This window comes from Notechis scutatus, chromosome 3, assembly GCF_049901735.1.
Source record: "Notechis scutatus isolate UNSWTSFEM ecotype Mainland chromosome 3, rNotScu1.2, whole genome shotgun sequence".
Classification (NCBI taxonomy): Eukaryota; Metazoa; Chordata; class Lepidosauria; order Squamata; family Elapidae; genus Notechis; species Notechis scutatus.
In genome coordinates this window covers 37,717,142-37,744,159 of record NC_142011.1, presented here as the reverse complement: position 1 = coordinate 37,744,159, position 27,018 = coordinate 37,717,142, and the positions used below count along the sequence as shown (strand labels likewise).

At 36.7% G+C, this 27,018-nt stretch overlaps 1 protein-coding gene across 1 annotated transcript in view; it reads left to right on the top strand.

Moving 5' to 3' along the window:
- Window positions 1-21,302: 21,302 nt before the first annotated feature.
- PKP1 (plakophilin 1) overlaps window positions 21,303-27,018 on the top strand; it is a 39,847-nt gene continuing 34,131 nt past the window's right edge. Inside the window, exon 1 of the mRNA XM_026680845.2 lies at window positions 21,303-21,707. Within this exon, the coding sequence (XP_026536630.1) occupies window positions 21,497-21,707 (211 nt within the window). The 5' untranslated portion in view covers window positions 21,303-21,496. The remainder of the gene's footprint in view (window positions 21,708-27,018) is intronic.

Here is a 27,018-nt window from a genome sequence, read left to right as displayed (position 1 = left end):
TTTGCAAACTAAGAAGAAATTTTAGAATAAAGTATATATTACACCAAATTCCATTACCTTAGGGAAAATAGAAAAATGCAAACAAAATGCATTTGTTTTGGAGAAATGAGTGTGTATGTATGTATGTGTGTGTGTGTGTGTGTGTGTATGTATATATATATATATATATATATATATTCTTAAGTTTTACATGTATGGTATTCAGCTTTGTTCGGTATTTTCCCACATCATTATAGTTGTGCTTTTAAAGTTGTAGCAGTTTGGCAGAATCTCATCTGCCATCATCAGGTTTCTGTATTGTGTTCGTCTGTCGAGGAACGAACACAATACAGAAACCTGATGATGGTAGATGAGATTCTGCCGAAACGTTGTGTATATATATATATATATAAACCAAGTAGAAGCAAGTAGAAGAGTAGGGCAAAATTACAATGGAAAAATCAAGATACTGAGAGAAATTGTAATTGCCAGATTTATAAAAATGAGAAACAGAGAGAAGCTGAAATTGACTGATCCATCCATCCTTGTTATTATTCAGTCAGAAATTCGGGAAACTTAAAATGGCAAAAATCTGCTTAGCATATGGTTAGTTGCTGCAAGCAACTAGTTCTCAATTAGTTGTGTCACCCTAATTCCTGTTTGTCTTCTCTGAAATATAATAATAATACTTTATTTGCAGTCACAGACCAAAACACAAGTACAGCAAAAGAAGAACATGGGAAAATTAATCACGAACAATTGATCACCAAAAACTTGACTAAGGGGAATTACAGCATTCTCCTCTGATGGTTACAGCTCTTAAATTTTTTTTGAAAACCAAAGAAGTGATATATGAGGAGCCATCCCCTAGACAATATAAGAACAAATTACTAACATTGGGTCTAGAAGGGTCTGTTTCAAGGAGAGACAGTAACTTAGATCTGCCTGCGTTATACATAGGGCAATATAAAAGGACATGCTCCACAGTTTCAGCCTCAGCTCTGTCACAGGGGCATAGCTGTTTGTTAATTGGGATCCTCTTAAATCGCCCATCCAGTAGTGCTGAGGGCAGAACATTAAAGCAAACTAGGGAGTAAGCTCTTCTATACTTGGGAATGGTTAGAATGTAAAAATAGGAAGCCATCCTCAGTCCGTAATTATTAAATTGGCTGAAGATCAGAGGGGAGCAAGTTTTGTTAGCTCTGGCTCGTAGATATTTCAAGTCAATGTCCACAAGCCGTTGGACTACCCTAAATTGGGCATCCTTAAGGCCATAATCTTCCAGGGCATCTCCCGTAAAACCTAGCAGGTGTAATTTCTGCATCAGCTCCCTCTCCCAATGAGAAATATGAGAGTCAGCAAATGCCAGGGAGAGGTAGCTACCAGGAACTGCCAGAAAGAGCACCCGAAACCACCATTTAAAGGTGTTAATCCACGCCATACATTCGACTGATCGAGTGCCCAGTTCCAGGTACATTGGAGCAAAACCAACACAAGGAGGAAGACCTAGAAGTTTTCTAAAAAGGACAGCCTGGTTCTTTCAATACAATCCTTGAAGCCCCTTATCCATATGGGAATTCCGTAAAGAGTTTGAGCCAAAGTTTTGGCTTTGTAAATACACAGAGCAGAAGGAATAAGCTGGCCTCCTTGGGTATAAAAATATCTTAAAATCTGCTGGTGACTACAGGAGGCCAAGTTCAGCACCTGGGTTCGATGTCTAGTCCAAGCATCGGTGTTCTGAAATTGAATACCTAAATACTTAAAATGGAAAACCTACTTAACAGCATTACCATTGATAGCCCAGTCATACAATTTCCGGGCTCTAGAGAACACCAATACTTTGGATTTGTCGTAATTAATAGACAAGTGGTCCTCAGCACAGTAGGACCTGAATGCAGAAAGTAATCTTTTCAGACCTGGCCTTGACAATGAAAGGAGGGCTGCATCGTCAGCATAAAGGAGAAGTGGGATCTTCATAGTTGACAACTTTGGGGCATGGGACTCAATACGTCCAATGTGAAAGGCCAAGTCAGATAAGAATAAATTAAACAAAAGAGGAGCCAGAACACAACCCTGCCTTACTCCGTTCTTAATCAGGATAGGATTTGAAAGTTCTCCCTGCAGTCCACACCTGACCTGACTAGAGGTCTGGTTGTACAAGGATCTAATTAGGAACAGAAGATGTCTATCGATAGAACTTTTGAGCAGTTTTGACCACAACAGTCCCCTAGGGACTTAGTCAAACGCTGACTTTAGGTCGATAAAAGCAGTAAAAAGTTTGCCACGTGGTATGGTAGTATATTTATCGACCAGGTGCGCTAAGACAAAGCAGTGGTCCAGTGTGGCACAGCCCACTTTAAACCCAATCTGTTCAACACCAATAATATTGGACTCCTCAACCCAAGTGAGGAGTCTACATTGGAGATATTTAGCATACAGTTTCCCATGATGGAGATGGAGAGCAAGCTTATGGGGCGATAGTCGGCTGGATTGCTCCTATTTCCTCATTTAAAAACTGGAACAATAATTGCTAAGCTCCAGGAAGTAGGGATCCTGCCAGAGGTATTGATATGCATGAAGAGTCTTGCTAAGAGAGGAATCCACCACTTGGGATTGGATTTTAGCAGATCAGGGTGTATAGCATCAGGGCCAGAGGCTTCTCTGAAATATGAATATATCTAGTTCTTAACTGCTCTGTTTATGTGAAAACAAGAATAGTGTTCTTCAAAACTTCCACAGCTATTAATACAATGAAGTTTTATGTATCAGGAATATCACTTAGATTTATATAATGCTATTTCATAATACTATTTATTTTCAGTGAAAATGTTATCACCTGCATGATTGTCATACCCAAATCCTGAGAACAAACATTCAGAAGAATTTTTATTAGAGGAAATTCATTCTAGACCTTTGTCTCTCAGTTCCTTTGCTCAACTAAAACCATAATAGATTTTATTTATTTATTTATTTGGTTTGTCAATTGCTTACAAGATAATATAAGTAAAAACATAGTTATGAATACATGGATACATATAAGAAAAATAAAAAAATAAAAGAAACAATAGAACAGGGACGGGAGGCACATTGGTGTGCTTATGCATGCCCCCTACAGACCTCTTAGGAAAGGGGTGAGGTCAATAGTAGACAGTCTAAGGTTAACATTTTTGGGGTTTGGGGAAGAAACCACAGAGTCATGTAGAGTATTCCAGACATCGACCACTCTGTTGCTGAAGTCGTATTTCCTGCAATCAAGTTTGGTGCGGTTTACCTTGAGTTTGTATCTATTGTTTGCTCTTTCAGTCTTTATCTGGTGGCATAAATTTTTGTATCTGCTTTTGAAGTTGGCAACATGACCAGATTTGTTTTTCCACCAAAGTGATTTCTTTTTGGATTGAAGCTTCCTTATTGTTATGGGTAATTTGTTTTTTTCTGGTTTTGGGAGTTGTTATTGGTACATATAGTTTGATGACTCTTTTGACTTCAAGTAAAAATATGTTGTAATGGTCTTCTACATTATTACATCCAGAGAATAAAAATTGCCAATCAAGGGATGAGAGATTGTTGTTTATAAGATCATAGTTGCCTTTTTTGAAGTTGATGTGGCTTCTTCTCACCTACCATCCACCCAATGGTCTACTAAGTTGTTCATGGTTCTTCTAATGCAGGGGTGTCAAACTCATGTTGTCTCGGTGGCATCACATAACATATTGGGACTTTTTTTCCTTTAGTTAAACTGGGCGTGGGCTTGGCCAGCATGTGATGCATCCAGCCCATGGGCCAGGAGTTTGAGAGCCCTGTTCTAATGCCTTCATTTTTCTTTAACATTCTTTAGCCTCCTTCCACTACTACTTACTCCACTATTACTGCTTCTGTAATGCAGGCTGAACATCATATCACCAAAATATCAGATGAAGGGTTCTCAGGATGCTGCCATGACACAATGAAGGGGCTCTGGATTGACATTTGCTGCTCTATTGCTACTGCATCCTAGGACATGTTTACAATTTTTATACTCTATCATGTATCATCAATAATGCTCATTATAGACATTTGTAGAAATTGATGTTTTGTGTGTGTGTTTGTGTATGTATAAAACCTCCAGACAAACATACACAAATACAGTATGTAAGTGGATTTTTTTCCTAGATTCGCATGCAGGAAGAAGAATGTGTGTTGGATTAAAAGGACACTCAACTATTAGCTGCTTGAAGTTCTGTGAAACTCACAAAAATATAGGCATGACTTGATTAGACTGTTATTATAACATCATACATCTGATAAAGTCAAAGGGAACATGGAAATATTCCAGATTCAATCATATGCATCATTCATGCTTGGAAAATTAATAGGTTAGTGATCTGGGAAACTCTGACATTCCTGGCACTGGAAGCTGTAGTTCCCAGGAAGCAACAGTAAATTTTCCAATATACTGGTGTGAAAGATCATAATCACTGAAACAAACAAGCATTTGAGCACATTGAAATATATTTTTTACTAAATGGAATCCTTTTTCTTGGATTCTTAGACCCACAAGGATCAACTGTAGAAATGAGACCATGTGGGAATGAGGGAAAAATTTTAATCATTTTTCAGAAAGTTTTAGAGACCTTTCTTCCTTCCTCCCTCCCTCCCTTCCGACTTTATGATTTTAGCCTTTACACTATTTTTTTTCAGGTGCAATAAATCAGGAGCTAGAATAGAGTTCAAAAGCACTAGACGCTTATTTCATGCTAGCTATATACAATCATCTGATTTACTTATGACCAAGGAAAATTAACACCAGAAAAGAATCAACAGATTTCAAGGGAGGCTGGATTTAGGTCACTTACGGAGATGTAGAGACTCCAACATGATGTTGCATTTGACCCTGCCCTCAGATTCAGCCTGATTATCTCCTATATTATCTCCTTTCATATGTTTATGACCTCAGAAAGGTGGGTTCCAGAAAATCTAGAGAAATAAGCCAGGAGTTTGGAGTTAGAACCATTTACATTTTGAAATTTAAAAAAAAGATAATAACATTCCTGCAATAGAATAAGTTGCATTTTGCATGCTTCCTCTTTGAAGATTATTGAATTTCATTCTGGGTAACTACAGCCTTTAGATGTGAATAGGTGTATAAGAGATGTCGTTACAAATTTATTGGAAGAGAAGAAAGGGGAAAAGATCAATGGATTCTATATTATGCATAATTTATGCTGCATGTTGTGCCAGTTCACTATGTCATCTGACAAATTATAGCAGAATAAAGATAAGGATTTTAGAGCTAAACTCTTTCAGATTTAGTTTATTTGGATGTGTGTGTGTGTGTGTGTGTGTGTGTGTGTGTGTTTAAAACTACATATACACTTCTTTCATCCTTGGACAAAATTAGATTACACTCCCAATAAATTCTACACTTATCTTCTCATCCTGGAGCAATCCAGGTTGAATGGAGATTATGGGAAGAGAGATAGTTACACTCAGAAAGGACAAATCATTCATGAAGCCTCAGGTTATCCTGACTCCATGTGGGAGGCTTCTGCCTAACCAAGCTACAGATTTACTTTGTTAAAGAAATAGCTGATGCACAACTATCAGTAGGAGTCAATATTGTTGTTAAGATAAGAGAAAGAAAGCAATGTCCTCTCCCATATTTACTGAGCCACAGTCACAATGAGTGCATCAATTGTGCCTAAACACCTACCTTCTTATTTTATATTGCTGCTTACCTAAGCACAATTTACATTTCCTCACAAGATCAATGCACCACCTCCCTATTGTAGAGATTCTTACATTGCAAGTCCTCCTGCAATCTTCTATCTATCTGTGTGTTGCAAAGGCTTAATAGCTAGTTATTGCCACATTCACCTCCCCTGAGATGCTTCCTTATAACTGGAAGGAAGGTTTCATGAAGTCAAATCAATCCAGTGAATTGGATGGGAGCAATTCTACAAGGACTTCAATTGAAGCTACATACCTGCATTTCACTGAATTTTTTAGAGTCCAAGCTACATCCAGTGCTACATCAAAAACATGAAATGAAAAGCTACACATACACAAACACAGTATAACTGTACACTCACTCCAACACTGGTTAGTCAGCTGAATGTGGGTAAATCATATTCACATCATGATGATTGTAAGATTTGTCTCTTACAGCCAGTTTCCTGTAGTAGCTAAGGCATCAGGCTAGGAACACCTGGCCTTGTACCAATCACTCTCCCCCAGGCTTAGGAAGCAGGCAGTGGCAAACCACTTCTGAAAAACCTTGTCAAGAAAACGTCAAGGATTTGTCCAGTCTCTAAGAATGAATGAGTGAGTGAGTGAATGAACAAATGAATGAATCAAATTTATGCAAAGATCAAGTGGAAGATAAATATTGTTATTATTGCATTATATTGCAGTAGATACTGCACTTGTTTTTGGATTTCAACTCCTATTATCAGTAGCTGGCACAGGCAGGTATGAGAAATATATTTTGTTGTATGGAGGACACTAGGTGCAGATCCTGCATCTGTCAGTGCTTCCTTACTGGGGTCTTTTCTTGAGCTCACACAGTAGCTTTATGGTTCCAGGAAAACATGCCTTCATTTAAGAAGGTGCCAATAGCATGTCTACACACCCATTCCAAGGCACTTTGTCACACCCTATTGGGGCCTCCTTAACTCTCATGCCTATTATCCCATAACTACTGTGACAACCCAGAAAAAAGACACAGTGCCAACAGGTATGACACAGATGCCCCCAGCTAATACAAAATATTGTTTTTGATTTTTTATATGTGTGCAGAACTGCTGACATGTACAGGCATGTATTGTATATCATTTGTCTGCCTGCATACATGTAGGATTACCATCCTGGAACTTTCAAAAAACAAAACACTTTGGAAAGCTAATTTTTATTTTATATATTATTGAGAGCAGAACAAAAGAAATGTTTTTACTTTTGTATTCATAACCTACCTTTTCTTGGAGAGTACAAAGTGGTTTATATGAAGTCTATGTGGAACATCCTGCATCTCTACAATAAGAACTCTGAAGTTTGAGCTGAGAAGGATGACCAAAGGATGACCAAAGTCACTGAGTAGTCCCTGTTGTTAGATGGGGTCTTAGTCTAGTTCTCCCTGGTCAAAGTCCAACACTGTCCTAAATGCACAGATTGCAAAAGGTCACACTGCTTGGCTCCACACATATGCTACATTATGACACCCTAGTTTTTTGGGAAGAATTTAATGTGTGTGAAAAATGTGCATATACAGTACTTAGACAGTTATGCAATTCACCCATCCTATTCCTATTTTCTATGGTGCTCCTCATGAACATTCTCCTTTCTTCCCTGCCCATTCCCCTGTGTTAATAACAATCTTCTTCTTCTTCCTTCTCCTCCTTCTTCTCCTCCTCCTCCTCCTTCTCCTCCTTCTTCATCTGTTTTCATCTGTTGATTGCAAAAGGCCACACTGCTTGGCTCAACACATTTACTACATTATGACATCCTAGTTTTTTGGGAAGAGTCAATCCTAGTTTTTTAATGTGTGTGAAAAATAAAGAATTGACAGCTGTTGACAGGGTTTGTAAGTAGCACAGTAGCTGGGTCCAGGCAGAGGAGAAAGACCAAAGAAGGTGGAAAGAAGAAACAGTGATGGGAGTGGAAGTGGAGAGACAAGACTAAGAGGGAAGGCATAGAGAAAGGTGTTCCAATAAGGAAAGAGCTCAGTGTGTTTCAGGTGCCATTCAACCGGAGGGGTCCATCATCCAGCACTATATCATCAAACACTTATCTTCGCTATCCATACATAGGAGTGGTTTATCATTATCTTCTCCCACACAGTAAGGAATTATGCTTTGATGTTGTTGAAGAGATCATCCATCTCAACTTCTTCCCATAATTGTGCTGTGCAGTATTTGTTTGCATGAACTGGACAGCAAAGATGATCTTTAATCCTTGGGTGACCCTGCTGGGAGTAAAGATTCTTGGTTTACGTTTCTGGCATTCTTCACTCATCATTTCCAAGAACAAACCTCACTACAATGAAGTAGTATAGTAGGATCATTTGGAGGTACTGAGTACCACTATGGGGCAATAGACTAGCACTATCTGAGTATCTGAAGGGCTATCATGTTGATAGGACAGATCATCATAGAAAAAAGATCTACCCATGGGGTTACAAAGAGTTTTCAGCAACATGATGGCATATAGTAAAAAAATAAATCACATGTAGAAGAGAGAAGAGTTTCAGAAAAAGCCAGGACAAGAAACAATTACATGGAAGAAGATTTCAGCTGAAAATCAGGGGGGAAAGTACAACTAATTAGAGCTACTCGAGAGATTGAGGACTTATCTTATTGATGGTGTTAGACAGAATCTGAACCAACCATCTGCCAGGGGCACAGTGATAGTGGACTCAACTCCTGCTCTGGGCAGGGCACTGGATTAGATTATTTCCAAGATACCTTTCATATTTAATGACTGGATTCTAGTTCTGCATCTATCTAGGATTTTTTTTAAAATTATAATAGTGTAGAGAAGTAGTTTGTCTTTGCCTTCTTCCAAGATGGTATTTTGAGTTTTAAGTCTAGTAAACAACCCTGGAATTCCCAAGCAGTCACCCCTCCCAGGCAAGTACTAACTACACTAAGCTTGCTTAACTTCTGAAATCAAAAGACATAGGACCAGAGTGAAATAGGCCAGACTGTATTTAATTGGCCTCTTGTCCTTCTTCTAAATTAATCCTTAATGGAGAACTTCATCATGCCATCATTATCATCATATAAATATCCTGTGGATTCTTTAAACAAGAAACTTTGTCTAATGCATGAGGTATTATTGTTATTTGGCTGCAATATAGATGTACACATTGGAATTGGTAAAGGTGATTATGAAAGGGAAGGGTGTTACTCAAAACCAAGGCAGCAATGCAAGAGATAGGAATGTCACATTACTATGAAGAGCATTTGTGAGTATATTGCTCTGCATAGTAATGTGACACACCTATTTCTTGCATTCCTAGGCCTCTGGCCTTACTTTGTAATAATGCTTGTCTTGGGTTCCTATAAGTGGCTGTAGATACAATCTAAACATGCATGATAATACTTGGGGCTTCTGACAGAATGAGTTCTGGGCCACAATAAATGCATTAGGACCAGTGGTGGGATTCAAAAATTTTACTACTGGTTCTGTGGGCATGGCTTGGTGGGCATGGCATGGCTTGGTGGGCATGGCTTGGTGGGCGTGGCAGGGGAAGGTTACTGCAAAATCTCATTCCCTCCCCATGCCACTAACCTGCTTTCTAGCTCTGTTCTCCTGTGCAGGGCAACAAAAGAAGACCCAGCTGATCAGCTGGGACTTGGGAGGCAGAGAATAGATGGGGGCGTGGCCAGTCAGAGGTGGTATTTGCTGGTTCTCCAAACTACTCAAAATTTCCACTACCGGTTCTCCAGAACTGGTCAGAACCTGCTGAATACCACCTCTGATTAAGACACAATCTGTTGCTGTACCAATGGACTTCTGCTCCGCTGACAGAACTTTCTCCCCTTCGTGTTGCTTTACAGCTTCTGGTCCAATTCAGATCTGCTTTAAATGGCTTCCCAATCCTGCAGAGCAGATTGACCTCCATGTAGGGACAGTAGAACAAGGCAGGAATTACCGGTAATCTTTCATCAGCCTGATGGAAGCAAAATATCAATTGCATTCCAGCATGAATAATTAAGTCTTATTACAGATGCTTATTCCCTTTGAATCTATAGGCTGTACAGTGCCATAAGAAACTGAGAAGAGCATATAAAAAAGAGTTCACACATTACACCAAATCTTGTTTGCTTAATTATGGTTTGTTGGCTAAACCACAACAGTTAGCTTCACACATTACAATAAACTTTGAGCTCTACAATTTGTCTGTGAAGCCATCCATACCCATTTCAGACCACTCTTCCAAAGTTGTGATGGTGCTGAATGAGCAGTACTTATGAACAGTTCCAGCTGTTGTACTGCCCCTGCAGTCACATGATTGTAATTTAGGCACTTGGAAACCAGCATGCATTTACGATGCTGGTTGCAGTGCCCCATGATCACCTGATAACCATTTGCAACCTTCCCTGCCAACTTCCCATCAGTGAAGTCAATGGGGAAACTGGCAGGGAAAGTTGAAAGTCACTTTGGTAAGTTCCACCCATCCACCTGGCCTCCTGCACATTGCATCACTCCTTCCTTCCCTTGGTCTCCCTGCACTTCAACCAACCCATGTCCTTCTTTCCTTAGTCTCCCTGTGCTTACACACAGCTGTGCCTTTCCTTCATGTAACCTCCTAGGAGCACTGTTGTTTTTTTTGTATGTGTGTGTGTGTGTGTGTGTGTGTGTGGTATGGTGCTGTAAGCAGGAGAAAAAGTTGGACATCTTGTGATTTTCCCTGCTGTCTCTCACATTTTACTTGTGAGAAGCTTGCAGGGAAGTTTACAAATGGAAATTACATTTTATATGCTTGTTTCTATTGTTAATCTGTGATCATAAATAAGTTTAAAACCATTATCAATGTATTCATACAGCACCAACACAAAACTAAATAAACTACATTAGTACGCTGTCTGGCTTATGTTCAGCAATTGATAATTCTCAAAAGGATTGTAGTAGTCAGTGTTGCTTGCATCTACACTATATACAATATGCTAAAAATCCTTAATATTTGTTGATTTAGTTAGACAGGAAATGTTCTCATCCTTTGATACCACTGATTATTCTTTTATGCCCTGACTAATATCTACTGATAGTAGTCAGTTTTTGTTATTAATCTAATACTCTTGCCAAATTACATACATTAAAGATGTTTGCTTAGAAGTAAATCTATCTTTGTTAATCAAACTTAGCAAAATTAAGGATCTCCAATTACATTCAGCTTTAAAAAATACCTAGAAAAACCTGAAATTCCTTTGAATTTATTTAAATTCTCCAATACATTTTGTTGTTTTAAAGACTTTTTTTTTTAAAAAAAAACAACACTTCTTTGAGGAAATTTTCTGTTAAAATATTTCTTGGTCCATCTGCTGTTTCCCAACCTATTCCTCTGAAAAAAAATAAGGGAGAATAGTTCATAAATAGCTTTGGCACTGTCAATTTCATATAAGATCACACTCATGTGTTGACTGAGAATTTCCAGGTTCTCTGTTTGCTCCCAGTTTAGTCAATTGTTAAAATTATCTTTTCTTTTGTCTTCCTCTTTTGAAAAAAATTAGCAGTGTTTTGGAATATCTTTCCACAGTCAGAGCATATGGCAACTTCAAATCTCAACAAATAAATGCTCTGTCTTACATATTGGCAAAAAAATAATAATCAGAAAATAAAATACAGGCTGAATAGTCAAGACCTTGTTGATGATCCAGACTCTGTCAAGGACCTTGGAGTACTCATCCCTAATGATCTAAGCGCTAGAGCCCACTGTAACTACATAGCCAAAAAGGCATTAAGAGTTGTTAACCTAATCTTACGTAGCTTTTTCTCTGGTAATATTACACTACGAACTAGATCATACAAAACATTTGCTAGACCAATACTCGAAAACAGCTCATCAGTCTGGAACCCACATTACATATCTGTAATTAACACAGTTGAGAAAGTCCAGAAATATTTCACAGGAAGAGTTTTCCTCTACTATTTGCAGAATACCTTATGCCACCAGACTTGAAATTCTAGACCTAGAAAACCTTGAATTACGCCGTCTTCACTCTGATTTAAGTATGGTATATAAAATCATACATTGCAATGTCCTACCTGTCAATGAATACTTCAGCTTCAACCATAGCAATACAAGAGCACACAATAGATACAAACTCAAGGTAAACCGCACCAAACTTGATTGCAGGATATACGACTTCAGCAACAGAGTGGTCAATGTCTGGAGTACTCTACCTGACTCTGTGGTTTCTTCCCCAAACCCCAAAAACTTTAATCTTAGACTGTCTACTATTGACCTCACCCCTTTCCTAAGAGGTCTGTAAGGGGGCGTGCATAAGCGCACCAACATGCCTACTGTCCCTGTCCTATTGTTTCTTTTATTTTTTTAATTTTTCTTATATGTATCCATGTATTCATAACTATGTTTTTACTTATACCTATTATCTTGTAAGCAATTGACAAACCAAATAAATAAATAAATAAAAATCTATGTCCAGTATCTATCCCACTTACAGTCTATTCTCTTCAATAAGTAGAACTGCACTTAGTTGGGATACTTTAGTAACATAGCCAACTGTCTTAAAATATCCTATTATTTGCCCAAACATTAATCCTGGAAGAGATTGTGAGCAAGAATGTTTCAATTCCCGCAACTGGAAAAGTTTTGACAAGTTCCAACTAAAGATCCCAAGCATCTTGGCAACAAAAGAGGACCAGTGATTGCCATCAATGCTTTGGCAGAGCCCCAAGAAACATAGAACAAAAATGCTTTGAACAAGCTCAGAGCTCAGGGTGTGTCCCCAATTTTCAAGGTGTGTACTATGACTCATTGCATTATCATGTTGTGCTGAGTGCACAACATGCTGTGTGTGTAAAACTGAGCACCTGAGTTGTGGCTTCCAAATTCCTCCAGCTGCAGTTTCCTATCACTACAGCTAACTGTTTTAATAGTATAATGTTGCTTTGCAAAATATCTGGAAACCAACCCTTCTCATTCCCGCCTATTTAGACCCCAGCTTTTCATGACTTGAACGTGAGTTTTCGTCGTAATGGATTAGTATCATTTCCAAAATGAAAAATATGATAGAATTTAAATAGGCTAATATTTAAAACTCCTGCAATACAACATTTTAAACATCTGGGCACTTCTAATTTTCCAGCTCCTTCCCCCCCCAAATCTGTATATTTACATGGTTATATAAGTATGTGTGTTGAAAGAATCACAGTTGCCTCCCATAAACTCCCATACAAACTCCCATATAGGAAAAGATATCAATGAATAAGTGTTGTCGATAAATACTATTGTTTATTGCGCAATGCATCAAAATACCCCAAATTGGGAAGGGCTGAACTATTTGATTATTCCTTTCTAACGTCAAGACAATCTTTTAATTAATTTTTTTGAATAGAATGCAAAAACTCTTTACCTCAAAATTTAATGTTTTCCTGTTAACAGAGAAAGATCTTACTGTGAAATAGATGTGATGGATTACTGCTCATAAAAATCAGTGAAACTAACCTTACAATTTAAGCTGAACTTGAAAAACTAAGAAGACCCATTTGAAAGCTGCCTGTATTGTTACTAAAAGAACCTTACAGTATATGGATGCATCCATGGATTCACCAGTTTTCTTCAGCTAAATGGAGACTTTTCTTTCCTGGAATTTGGAGCTGGAGATAATATGTACCTGCTAAGCTTCTCCCTTCAGTGCAACTAATCGTAAATCTCTTAGCTTTATTGGTTACCTTATTGATCCAGGAATTTTATGGCTTTTCCTCAAAATATACTTTGTTTGCCAGCATAGCTATTGAATCATTTTCATTCCCAAATCAGACAACTTCTCCTCTGTTTTCTCAAAAAGAACAAAGTCCGCCAACTAAAAAAAATAGGAAAAAAAAATAACTGAGCATCTAAATCAGCTCAAAAACAACAGAATAACGTTGCTTACATTGAAGCTGGTTCCAAAGAAACAGAGAGTACAAGTATTAAAAGATGCCAGAACTGTAATATCAAATACAAGCACTACTCACTGCAAGAAACAAATCAACCAACGTACACCATGGATATACCTGGATACTTGGGTGCAAAATCAACAAAAATGAAAATAAAGCCAAATGGTGCGCCACAAAAATGGAAGACTAGGCTCGAAAATAAGATCAGCATGCTAAAATTTGATGCAATCCCCAAAGCATCTGAAACACCACTTGAATATCATCTGCACTGAAAAAAATCACCACCAATCAATTACAAAAAGCAGCAACCTCTGCCTATGTCAATTCCTTAGGTATGACATAATAAAAATCCCAAATCCAGTCTAAGCATCTGGCTAACTGTGTAATGAATCAATAATAATTTAGAACAATTTAGAAGCAGCAATATGGAGGTGGGAACAAAGGAAAACCCCTAATCTAAAAGGGGACATCATCATTTATTTTCATCAGCAAAGAGCCACACCTTCAAGGGCCTTGCAAGTACCATCTGAATGGAGGCCATTTGTATCTGGGAAAGGGGAGAATCTTGTTTCAGAGGGTAGATGCTACTTAGAGAGAACTTTCACTTCTCTCCAACTTTCTTTTGGGTGATGCCATTATTTACCTGAAGGAACTGAGATCACATCAATTCTTCCAGATCAAAATGGTCTAGAAGATTCTATGGGAGATAGGTGGTCCCTCAAATAACAAAACTCTATGCCATGCAGGTATATTACTTCTTTCGTACCTATAATATACACTGCTTACTTAGTCATATTCCTGAAGTTTCAGTAGTTAGTATATACTATATACTATGGTTCTGTTTCTCAGAGAGAAGCAGGGATGGGATTCTACCAGTTCGAACCGGTTCTATAGAATTGGTTGTTATGATTCTGCGCAGTTTTGGAGAACCAGCAAATCGTGCCCCTGGCTGGCCCATTCCCTCCCCACCTACCCCTCCCCTCCCCACCCAGTCAGTCCTTATCGCACATGCGCAACATCGCACGCATGGCCGACATCACTGACTGCGTTCTTACCTGCCCAGTCACTCCTTAAGGTATTTTTTCCCCTCCCAATGATCAGCTGTTCCTATGATCAGTGTGCTAGGATTCCCCTCGCTTTATTATTGCTTCGCCCGAGAGGCCCAGAAGGCCCCAAAATGGAGCGTAGGGGGAAGGTGCTGCACGCCCCCCCATGCTCCCTCCATTTTTTTTCTTTCCTGAACTCCAGGGAAGATTTCTGGGAGCAAAATCACACCCCAGGAGGCTCCCCTGAAGCCCAGAAGGCCCCCAAAATGGGGAGAGGGTGCTGCCAAAAAAGAAGAAGCCACACCCACCCAGTCACATGGCCATGCCAACCTAGCCACACCCACAGAACGATTGTAACAAAATTTGAATCCTATCCCTGGAGAGAAGTATTGCAAAATGTGGTATGAAGTCTGACAAGCACCTATAACTATCTCGTTGTAGATCTTGAAGGTGCAGGAAGGAAGTTCAAAATATAAGCACTCAGGTCAAGTTCCATGGAAGAATATGAGTGAGCAAAGAAGAATTCTACAGGTAAATTGTGGAACATAAATGCTGGAGATTGGTGGGATTATTTTTGGAACCATTCTGGATGAGAAAATGGTTTGCACCTCACAAATTATCCAAAAGAACATTCACCTGAAATATGCTTGGAGCTTTAAGTTGTATCCTGGGTGAATTGAACATGAAGTCTCCAAAGTATGAACTCCAGATACTACAGACTCAGACTCATAAATAAACTTCAGATTCATAAATAAACTTCAGACTCATAAATAAAGACACATAACCATAAATATAAATGCCTGCAGCTATTTCTTCTTTCAAATATTTCTTTCCATTTATCTTTTCACTTTGTGGAGGTTTTTTTTTTTTGAAAATCAATAAAGATTCATTCTCCCTCTTCATCTCAATTAAATGGACAAATGAATAAAAGCAGTATTGATTACTTGTATTACTTACATCTCTTCAACCAAGTAAAAGATAACTTACTCCCAAAAACAAATTGCAGATCTTCCAAAAAGTAGAAAGTAATAACAACATTGGACTTTAATTTCCGCAACATCTATGGTGAGCTACAGAAATAACAGAAACTCTAGAAGAAAGTGAAGAAATAGTACTCTTGATTTTACTTGAGTTGTAGCTGAATATGAATCTTGAACTTCAAAGAAGTGATTTTCAATAACCCTAGAGGGAAAAAATGAGCAGGATTCTACAGCAGGAGAAACTAATGTGAAAAGGAGTTCAAGATGAAAAGGAATTGTACTCAAAAAATAATTCCAGTGAATGAAAATGGAATAAATCAGTGTGATTGAACAAAGGTTAATGAAGATTTAAAAAGAGACCTATCTCAAAAAGAGGGACTGATCACCAAAGAATTGCATATTCCAGTAGTCTGGAACTGTAAAAGGAATAAAATGTAATCATTGAGGCTGGCAAATGATGTTAAGAACAGCAATAAGGCTCCCCCCAACCCATAAATTCCAATTAAAAGGAAAAAAGAATCACAGATCAGTTGCTGAAGAAAGGTGGTGAAATATGGCAAGCGTAAACTGCCATTATGGCTTTTATTTGATCAATTCTGAAAATTGTGAAGTGGAGGTGTGTGAATGTTTTCAAAGGGAAAAAAAGGAGGATCTAGGGAACTATAAGTAAAGGCTGATATTAAAACCAGTGATTAATATCTAATCAGTCTATACCTTGAAAATAATAATTATCACTCTGAAAACAATGTGATAGTTAATGTATGCCAGCATAGATTTATCAATGAGAAGTCTTGCTGAAGTAAGTTCCTTTCATGTTTTTGATGAGGTAATTCACTTAGTAGATTGTGAAGAATGTGTAAATGTGATATATCTTGATCTAATTTATTGACAAAGTAGGTCATGATATTGTGATTAACAAGATAGGTAACCTTGGGCTAGAAGCAGCATAATTATGTCAATGAATAGCTGGTGTCCAAATTATCCTCAAAATTATGTTCAAAGTATGCTTATCAATGGTTCCTTATTGAACTGGGTCCAGTTCTGGGCCTGGTATTTGTCAACATTTTCATTTAATCTATTACACAGATAACAAGATGGATCAAATAGTGATCAGATTTGAAGATGGAATGGTTAATAGAAACAGAATTACTAATTATCTTGATAGCTTAGAAAAAGGGTGGAAAATAAGAGTAATTCTGCACCTAGGAAGAAGAAATAAAATAAGATGGGAAGATATCTTATTTGCAATTTGAATTATAATTGATCACAAGGTGAATATGAGTCAGCAATGTGATATGGTGGCTAAAAAGATAAATGTTAGGCTCTGCCAAGAAAAGTAATTTCCAAATAATGGGAAGTTATAATTCACTATAATTTGAGGGTAACATTAAATTCCCTTGCCATGTTTAGTTACGACTGGAACTTTATGTATTATTAAATCCTACCCTAGCTAGGGGTCCCAACCCAATTCATTGCACATGTTTAGTACATGACTGGACAACTTTATGTAATGCTTTAATTTAAATCCCTACACTGAGCAGGGGATTAGATGATGACCTAACTCTTCTCTTTCCATTTTATGACTCTAAGACAAATAAAAGTGAGGTGCTTTTAGTGCTATTTGGAATTAATTAAAAAAATAGACCAGACTTTTGTTGGAATGTTGATTGTCTGACATCAACAGGAGAAGGCAATTGGTAAAATTTACAAAACAATGAGATAAGTGTAACATAAAATTGATGGTGTCATTAAAACTATGGAAATGCAGATTGTACTAATGCCTTAAGGGAATGCAAAGGGGAGAAGGGGAAAACAAATGGAGAAACCTGCCTTTTACTTGTATCTACATAATTGATTTACTTTTTTTATTATAAATAAAAGCATGATGATCACCAGGAAAGCTTCAAGGCTTGGTGTGGGAAGGAAAGGTTCATTGGAACAACCAAAAGAAAAGGGGAACAGGGCTGTCAAACTCAATTTCACTGAGGGCTGTATCAGGGCTGTGTTTCACCTGGGGCAGGGTTCTGTTTTTGGCTGCGACGGTCTCCTGCAGCCCTCTGCCAATGAAAACAGCCTGGGAGGGCCACTCACAGCCCTCACAAGCTCTGTTTTCACTGGCAGAGGGTTGCCGGATGCCATTGTGGCTGAAAATGGAGCCTGGGAGGACCACATGTCACATTCCCAGGCTCAATTTTCACTGGCAGAGTGCTGTGGGCTGGTCCTTTGCTGTTTCCAGGGTGGGCCCGCGGGCCAGATCTAAGCACCCTGAGGGCCAAATCCATCCCATGGCCCTTGGGTTTGACACCACTGCTCTAGAGGTATTACAATAGGAAGCAAGTAGAAAGGACATGTTAAGATGAGAGAAACTAAATTATTATTGCTTGGAAGAATTTCTGTTATAAAAATGAATGTCCTGCCTAGAATGATGTTTTGTTTCAAGCAATACCTATTTTGACAACTGATGAACCATTTATGTGATGACAAAAAGATATATCTAGTTTGTATGGCAGGAAAAAGAAGGTAAGAGTTAAATACAAAGTCTCCAAGATGCAAAGGGACAAGGAGGATTAGGATTACCTGCTTTAAAACTGTAGTTTGTAAGAAGATATTTGGTTTGGATTAAAGAGTAGATATTGCTGAGAAATAAAAGAATTTTAGAAGTGTACAATCTGAGGTTTGGATGGCATGTTTTTAATGGTATAATTAAGCTAAGACTAGTATTTTAAAAATCACTCTGTTAGACATGCCATATTGATAATATGGAATAGATATAAATCTCGACTGTGCCCAAAAGCACCTTTAAGGGTTTCAGCACGAAGCATTTTATAAGAAAATAACAGCAGATAAAGAGAATTTGTTAATTATCAAAAATGTTAGATCATGGAGAATATAAGATGAAGTCAAAAGAACAATTCACTGCAGAGCCATTTATTTTTCAGATATTTTTGTACATAGCTATGACAAAGATTCAACGTAAATAACATGACTTTTGGAAATGAACAACCAAAGACAAATTTTCAAGTTGAATTATATACAGATGATGAACATGTAATTGCCAAAATGTGAAAACTGTTGCTGAAATTTGAAATGAAGGACAAAAAAGTGAAAGTAGGCGTGACAAAATCGGCTAAGAATATTGGACACAACGTATTGTTGGAAAAGTGAGAAAATATGTTTGAAAGGACTGAAATTCACATGATTGTAACAAAAATAAGTATTTATATATGTACTGTTCACTCCAGAAAAATTAGCAAGAATGTATTAGGGTATTTCAAATTTAAATGGGAAATGTGGGTTATTTTATCATGCCTGATGAACTTGTAAAAAAGCCAGAAAATTTGGGGTTTAAATACATATACTGTTAAAAAAAATTAAAGATTAAGATTTAACTGAAACCAGAACTTTTCTTGTTGGGATTAATGGACAGACAACTAGAAGAGACATGAAAGACTATTTTTATATATGATCTGCTATGAGACTACCATATGTAAAAAAATGGAAAGACTTTGACTATTTTTATATATGATCTGCTATGAGACTACCATATGTACAAAAATGGAAAGACTTTGAATGGAAGAATACTTGGCAACAATGATGGAACTAGCAGAGAGGCAAGTTTAACTTGTGTGTTTAGAGAAAATCAACTATTTTATTTGTGACTGGAAATCTCTTATAGACTTTTTGCTGAAAAAAGGAAAAAAATAAACCTGTGATTTATGGCTTAGATGGTTAGAAAGGGTAGTTTGTGGAAGAAAGAAATTATGACATAACCTTAGAGTGAAAGGTTGAAATATAACTGTGTTTTAACCGCTGTCAAAAATATTAAAGCAGCTTTTCTTTTCTTTTCTTCTTTTCTATTTTTTCTTATTTTTATTTTTCTTACTTATTCACTATTCTTCTTTCATTTCTTTGTTTCTTTTATAATATATGCATTGCTTTTACCTTACAAAAAATTCTTCAAGAAAAAATATATGTTAAAAGAGTATAAGTGAAGTAAAAAAAATCGATCTGCTTTGGAGACTTTTGAGAATGCTTTGTTATGGTACTTAAAGTTGTCTATTTCCCATCATCGCACTATTAGGAAAAATGCAAAATGCTCCTCATAATCAACTCAATCTTTGCAAGAGTTCTTCCTTTTCCTCTTTAAAAAACATGTTTGTTCATGCTAGTGATGTCAAAGAAGCAACTTTTCAGAATCACTTTTTTATTTTTAAAGTATGATTTTATTAATCTGGTTTAAATATAATGAATTATATTTCTTTTGATATTTTAATTATTTCTATATAATTAGATTTCCTTGTATATACACCAGCAAACAATAACACACGAAGGAAAAATGTTTAAGTGCAGATTATTTAAAGACTGTAATAGAAGGCTGATGTTCAGATATCAACACCCCTCTAATGGTTTATGATTTCCAGTTTTATGATCCCCTTGAATACACATCCTTATTTTTTCCAAATTATTTTGAGAATAAACAAACCACTCCTAAGCCACTATTTTTGTTCGTTAAAAGGAATGAGATAAAATGTTGAAACGAGTGAGACAGTTATTTGTGTTTTTGAAAAATGCTTACAGAGATATCAAGTGCCAATATACACAGAGCTAAACTCATCAGTTCATAATTCATAGCTTCTGAGATCATGAATTTTAAAGTCTGTTGTGGGATGGCAGCATTCTGAAATTAGGAATATCTAATGTATTTTGTAGAGCATTTTTGATATGGAATAAAAAAAAAGTATGTGGCTTCTTGTCTCACATTCTTCTCTAATATTTGAGATTTTTAAAACTTCTCCATAACTCATACCCAGCAGTTTTAAACATGTGCATTTTAGTAGCTAATGGGCAAGTACAGTCACAGCACTTAAAACTGTCCATTTCTTCCCCTCTGCTTTCCCACTTCTTATTACTTCGAATAAGTCTTAAGAGCCTTCTATCACCAAATTTTGCTTTTCCTGATAGATGAGTTTTAAAAAGTGCCTTTTTCTTTTACAACTTGCTGTGCTGCCTAATTCTGGCTATTCCAACCTTAATAATGCTCCAGGACTCTAACCTGTATGCAGCTTTTGCATGTGGCATCTGTGGAGAACTGCAAGGCAGATTTTCCTAGCCTGCTCTTCTTACATTTGACAGTAGTCCATGAATGAGTCCATGCTGTAGAAGGAATATTGAGCAGCACGAGGGGGAAAAACCTCTTTTGAATGACAGAGAAATCATCTCTATCACAGAAATCATAGGCAGCTTGTGTTGGGCTTCATATCAGTCCTCCTTTGGTTTTTTTTTCTTTTCTTCTGCTAACAATATACCTGAAATGATTTTATGAGTTAATGTTCAAGCAGCCAATTTCTACTTAGAGATCCATTTCAGAGCATATAATTCAGGAAAAAGGTAGGAGGGAAACCCTGATTAGAGGGCCAAGAACATATTTTAAACTAGTAACTTTGGGTAGCAATATCAAGAGAAAGATAAAATGACAGAGGGTATGAATTTGATTTTAGTGGTGATCTTTGCCTCCTACCTACCTGCCACCACGGATGGTATTTTAACTAAAACACAACCCTATCCCGAGGAGCCAAAAGGCAGTAGCTTGGCAAGTTTGTTCTGCTATTTCGGGCTCTGGAAGTGGAGTACAGCAATGGGTGTGTGCAGACATAGACAGAAGGCTGTATATCCAGTCTAGCAGAGGGCGTGCCTGCTCAATCATTCACAGGAGAGCAGAGTGTGGAGAAAGAGCAGCTGTCAGCAGAGGACCGTATGGCAAGGCGGACTCCCTGAGATTCTATACTCCACTGAGATTGTTTTGCTGCTGTTTGCTGTTTTTACCTTACTTTGTTTTTTAAAGTTTCAAAGGATAGGCAGGTGACATTCATCTTGGAACCACCATCTGCAACCATGCTTCACTCTCCACTGAAAACCGCACTGGCATATGAGTGCTTCCAAGATCAGGCCAATTCAACTTTAGCTTTGCCTTCAGATCACAAATTAAAAACAAGAGGGACAGGAAAACAAAGGGTCCAGGAACAGGTGATGATGACCGTCAAGCGGCAGAAGCAAAAGTCCTCCCTTTCATCAGCATCAAATGCGGCAGGTCAATCCAACCGAGGTAAATATCAACTGTTGTGATGAATAAGAAGGGATGCTGGCTGGGGTATGATAAATTTAGCTAACGTGGTCACTCCACAGAATGCCATTGCATATTTTAGGATAATTAGAATTCACACAAACACTTTAAGTAGTTGCTTTTGGCTTTTCCTGCAGAATTGTGTGATGAACATTGGAGGAAAATCTTGTCCTGTTTGGTAGGATGAGCGTACACATAAGAGTGCTTTGCAATTTAATGTATGTGATGTTGCAGAAGCTCCAAAGCAGCTCCGGTTAAATTTATTGAGGCTGAAAGTTTCAATCTGGACTGCACAAGGTGATTTTGAGTGTGACTAAGAGAAGGTGCTTCTGTTTGAAATAGAAAATTGAGAAAACCAAAATCTTCTTAACTTTTTCAATATCAAGGTTCTGTGATACTATTGTTCTTTGGCTGGAATGTAACCAATTGGGTACTTAAAGGCACAGTTGGGCTAGTTAAGCTCTTCTAGATCGTACCAACTTCAACAAAAGAATAAAGCATTTCCAAGTTTAATATTCTCCATTAAAGTTAATAAAGATGTAATGCATAATTTTATTTCAGTCTTAGGTTCTGAGACTATCTGTGATTTCAATTGGACTTTAAATTTGTTCATGTTTACATGGGAAAAGTATGTGTATACAGAAAAGTTGTATAGTTGCATATCTATGGATGTATTGCTGATAGTCAGATTAAATGATTTTGATGTTATTATTTCTTTGGATTACCCTCTAAATACTTTTTAACATTCCATTCATGAAGGCATTTTATATCTTATATTTTGTGTCTATTATTATGAAACACAATCTGTAAAACCACAGGGGGAAAGCTTTATTGCCCAGAAAGCACACAATTAATAATAGTCTGTACTGTTCTTTGTGTGTGTGTGCGTGTGTCTCTTCCTAATTATAGACCAAACCTGAAAACCTGGTCTTTGCTTCCCAGACTCCTGACAGTTATGCTTAGACTTGGAAATGTAAAGTCAAATTCTGGTGCACATTAACACATTGTCTCCTGTAATTTGAAGCTGTGAAGTTTCATGGTTTCAGGCTTTTTTTTTTAAAGTATGCATTTAAAATATAAATTTTAAATTTTAAAATAATTTTTAAAATATGTATTTATGGCAGTGCATTGTCCTGATTCAAATATATATTTATAAGGTAATATAGATTTTCAACACTCAAGTTGTGAAGAGCTTTTGCTTAAGTCTTTTCACGCTGCTTATCACAAACACAAAATTAGAATAAGCAATAGTGTTAATTGAAATCCTAGCAAAAGGCAGCCGGTTTAATGTTAGGATAAAAGACTGCTGATGATCCTCAGGGAAAGCCAACAAGATACTATTTTCTATACCACATGACTGTTAACTGAATAAAATAAGGATTGGTAACATTTGTCTAAATGTGGGATTGGCTACCTTCTCAGACTTGAGAGTTTTTTGCTTGCCAGAGCAAATGGGAATTTATTTATTTTGAAAAGGAAAACCAAGAATCAATGCCTTTTAAGGTTTGAAGATGATTAGTCATCTTATTACTTAATTTTCAGGATTTTTCAAAACACTTCAGCCATTCTCTTTGAAAAACAATTTAATCTTTATTCAAGTCATTTTGCAGATGGAGAGCTCTGATTTTAAATCTTATTTGTGTCTGATCTCTCAATACTGCTACTCTACATTCAGTACAAAATATGCTGGATCTTCTGCAGCTATAGGTTCAAATAATGCTTCCTCAGAATAATATATTCCACTCAATAGGGTGTTTCCTGAAATATAAAACAAGGAATTTCTGATTAAACAGTCTATGATAGGCCTTGGGTTCTCTATGGTTGTTTTAGTAAGCTGGATCATAGTATTTAGAAGATTTTTTTTGTTCAAGAGCCAATTCTGTTGATTTAGAGAACAAAGCTTTTTTTAAAAAACATTCAATATCTTTGCTGAAGCAGAAATAACTTCTGAAGGAAATTTAATTGCTAAATAGCATAAAAATATGGGGAAGTAGCAATTCAGCAAGACATAGATGAAGAATGGAATTTCTTGAATTGTTTTGCTTTTTCATTTCATAGATGCTACTTTTGCCTGTGAACTTTTTATTTTGGCTAAAAAAACTAATAGAAATATCATTTTGCTCTTAGTAATTGCTCTACATTCAGTGAAACTTCCCAGAACTTTTATTGGGAATGTGACAGTTTCATATCACCATTCATTCAACAGCGTATTAATCCCAAACTGGAAAAAATGTGATTTATTCTGGTTATGAATATCAAACATATTATTATTATTTTATTATTATTCTGGATGAGCAACAGTGAAGGGTTGTAGACAGAATCAAATATCAGGTGTTGTCAGCCTTGGCTTTGGGTGGCCAGATTATCTCTGAGCTTACCTTTTGACGTAATATTGTGTCTGATAGCAAAATTACACACAACACAGATTCTTTCTTCTTCTCTCCCCCCACCACACCGCTCTCTTTAAAATGAGTAATAGGCTTTGAAAGCTAAAATCAGAAGGAAGGCTCCTTAATCTAAAACAATCCTTTGGTTGCTCCACTGAAATTGTGAAAATCACTTTCCCAGTTTCTTTTCTCCCTGGCCTGGTATGTTAAAAGAGGGGATCCATGCATGTTTACCAATGGGGACCTAAACAGGGGTTGTGGGATAGGGTGGGAAATGATTTAAACAGCTCCAATCTCATCACTAGTCAACCTACAACTACCATATACCAGTGTCGTGAATCACCAACATTGAGTGCTTGTCAAGGACCACGCATTGATTCCTTGTTGATCCTGGAAACCTTCTGTTTTTTGGTGTGCATCATTCAACAGATTGCCATTGTCTGATTCCTGTTTCTTCCCAACCTGCATAGATAAATGTTGACCTAACTCTGAGAGTTCCCCCAAATCTGGATTCAGTATTCTTTAAAAAAAGGACTGAAAAGGGAGAGAGGGAGGAGGGAGGGAGGGAGGAAGAGAGAGAGAGAGACAGACCAACCAACAGAGAAACAGAGACAGAAACAAAGAGACAGAGAGGGAGGGAGAGGGAGACAAAGAGAGAGAGTGCACTCTATAGTACTTATTTTCAGCTTTTTTAGAGGACATTTTGATGTCTTCTTATCTATAGAATCCTAGTTACCCAGTTAAAAGCCATTTGGGAGCACAATTAAATAATTATAATCTGGTATCACAACAAGGACACTTCTTTTAGTAAAGTTTCCAGTACATTTTATAAAGCATATTTGGAAGATGTTGGGAGAGAAGTATTATTCTAATGCTTAGTCACATAATAAACTTACAATTTTTATCTCAGTTGGAAAATTGCAGATAATTTGGGGGGTGGGTGGAAATAGAATGTTATGGACTAAAGAGTATTTAGACTTCAGAACAATTTATTTACTTATTTGATTTATTTGATTTGTCAATCGCTTACAAGATAATAGGTATAAGTATAAATATAGTTATGAATACATGAAATGGATACATATAAGAAAAAAAAACAATAGGACAGGGACAGTAGGCATGTTGGTCCGCTTATGTAGGGGGCCTACAGACCTCTTAGGAAAGGGGTGAGGTCAATAGTAGACAGTCCAAGGTTAAAGTTTTTAGGGGTTTGGGGAAGAAACCACAGAGTCAGGTAGAGTATTCCAGTATTGACCACTCTGTTGCTGAAGTTGTATTTCCTGAAATCAAGTTTGGTGCAGTTTACCTTGAGTTTGTATCTATTGTGTGCTCTTGTATTGTTATGGTTGAAGCTGAAGTATTCATTGACAGGTAGGACATCGCAATGTATGATTTTATGTACTATACTTAGATTGGACTGAAGACGGCATAGTTCTAGGTTTTCTAGGTCTAGAATTTCAAGTCTGGTGGCATAAGGTATTCTACAATGAGTAGAGGAGTGGAGAACTCTTCTTGTGAAATATTTCTGGACTTTCTCAACTGTGTTAATATCAGATACGTAATGTGGGTTCCAGACTGATGAGTTGTATTCAAGTATTGGTCTAGCAAATGTTTTGTATACTCTAGTTAGTAGTGTGATATTACCAGAGAAAAAAGCTACATAGGATTAGGTTAACAACTCTTAATGCCTTTTTGGCTATGTAGTTACAGTGGGCTCTAGCACTTAGAACTACAGAAAATAATAACTGTAAACAGCTTCTCTGATTGAAAAATTGCAAATGTAATACCAGAGAGTAGAATCAATTAAGTTGAAATTGAAAACAATGGCCAAAATTATAAGGAAGAAACTAAATAGACTTGTTATCAGGCATTTTTATGCAGAATGTAGTCTATATATGTTTCTTGTCAGCAGCTACATTAATGGGATAAGCACATTTTTCCATCAAACTTAGATTTTGCAATTATTTCATATTAGTAAGCATTACTACACATTAATTTTGTACTCAACAGTAATTTATTAAAAACAAGAATAAATATGACAAATATTAAGTGTACACAAAAATGTATGCTCAATACATTCTCTCTCTTTCCGTATAGAAGAACAATAAAAGAACAACATAATATATAGATCAGATTTAAGATAAAGTATGAAATAAATAATATATAATAATAATAATATATAATAATTATAATATATATTAGCCTTACATTAATCTATGTCAGTATAGATTATAGAATTGTCAAATGGACTGAAAATAGGTAGATTTCAGGTGGCAAAGTAGCATATTTTAGGTTTAGAGAAAGACATTGAGAATAAAATACTTTTTTTGCATTTTTTTAGTGAAATAAGATAAGATATAGAAATAAAATAAAAGGTGTCGATAATAGAGAGATAAAATATTTTACGTAGTTATAAAAGAATATCAAGATAAATAATGTGTAATGATGTTAAATAGTACAAAGACAGGTGTTTTAAAAGGTTTTATTTTTTTCTCCTTTTTAGCTAGTCATGTTTTGATAATATTGCTTTGTTAAAGATTACCATTCCATAAATACATTATATAGAAGTCATTTTATATATTATACTTTGTCAATGTTGTGTTCAGCATATTTCTTCTCTGACTGTCAAAATGTAAACTGAGATGCAGCAATCTTCTTTTACTGGTACATACTAATAACATGCATCAAGGGTGTCGTGCACGGTTTAGCGAAGAGGAAAAAAGTCACAATATGTCATGTGATGATGCCATGAGGGCACGAGTTTGATACCCCTGACATACATGAGTTTAAGCATATTGTTGCTATGCATATAATCTGGCCCCCAATAAACTGTTTCTATGCTTCTTTGATTTTACAGAATGAGCTAAACTCATTCCAGAATCTCAACTATTGAAATAAAGGAGAAC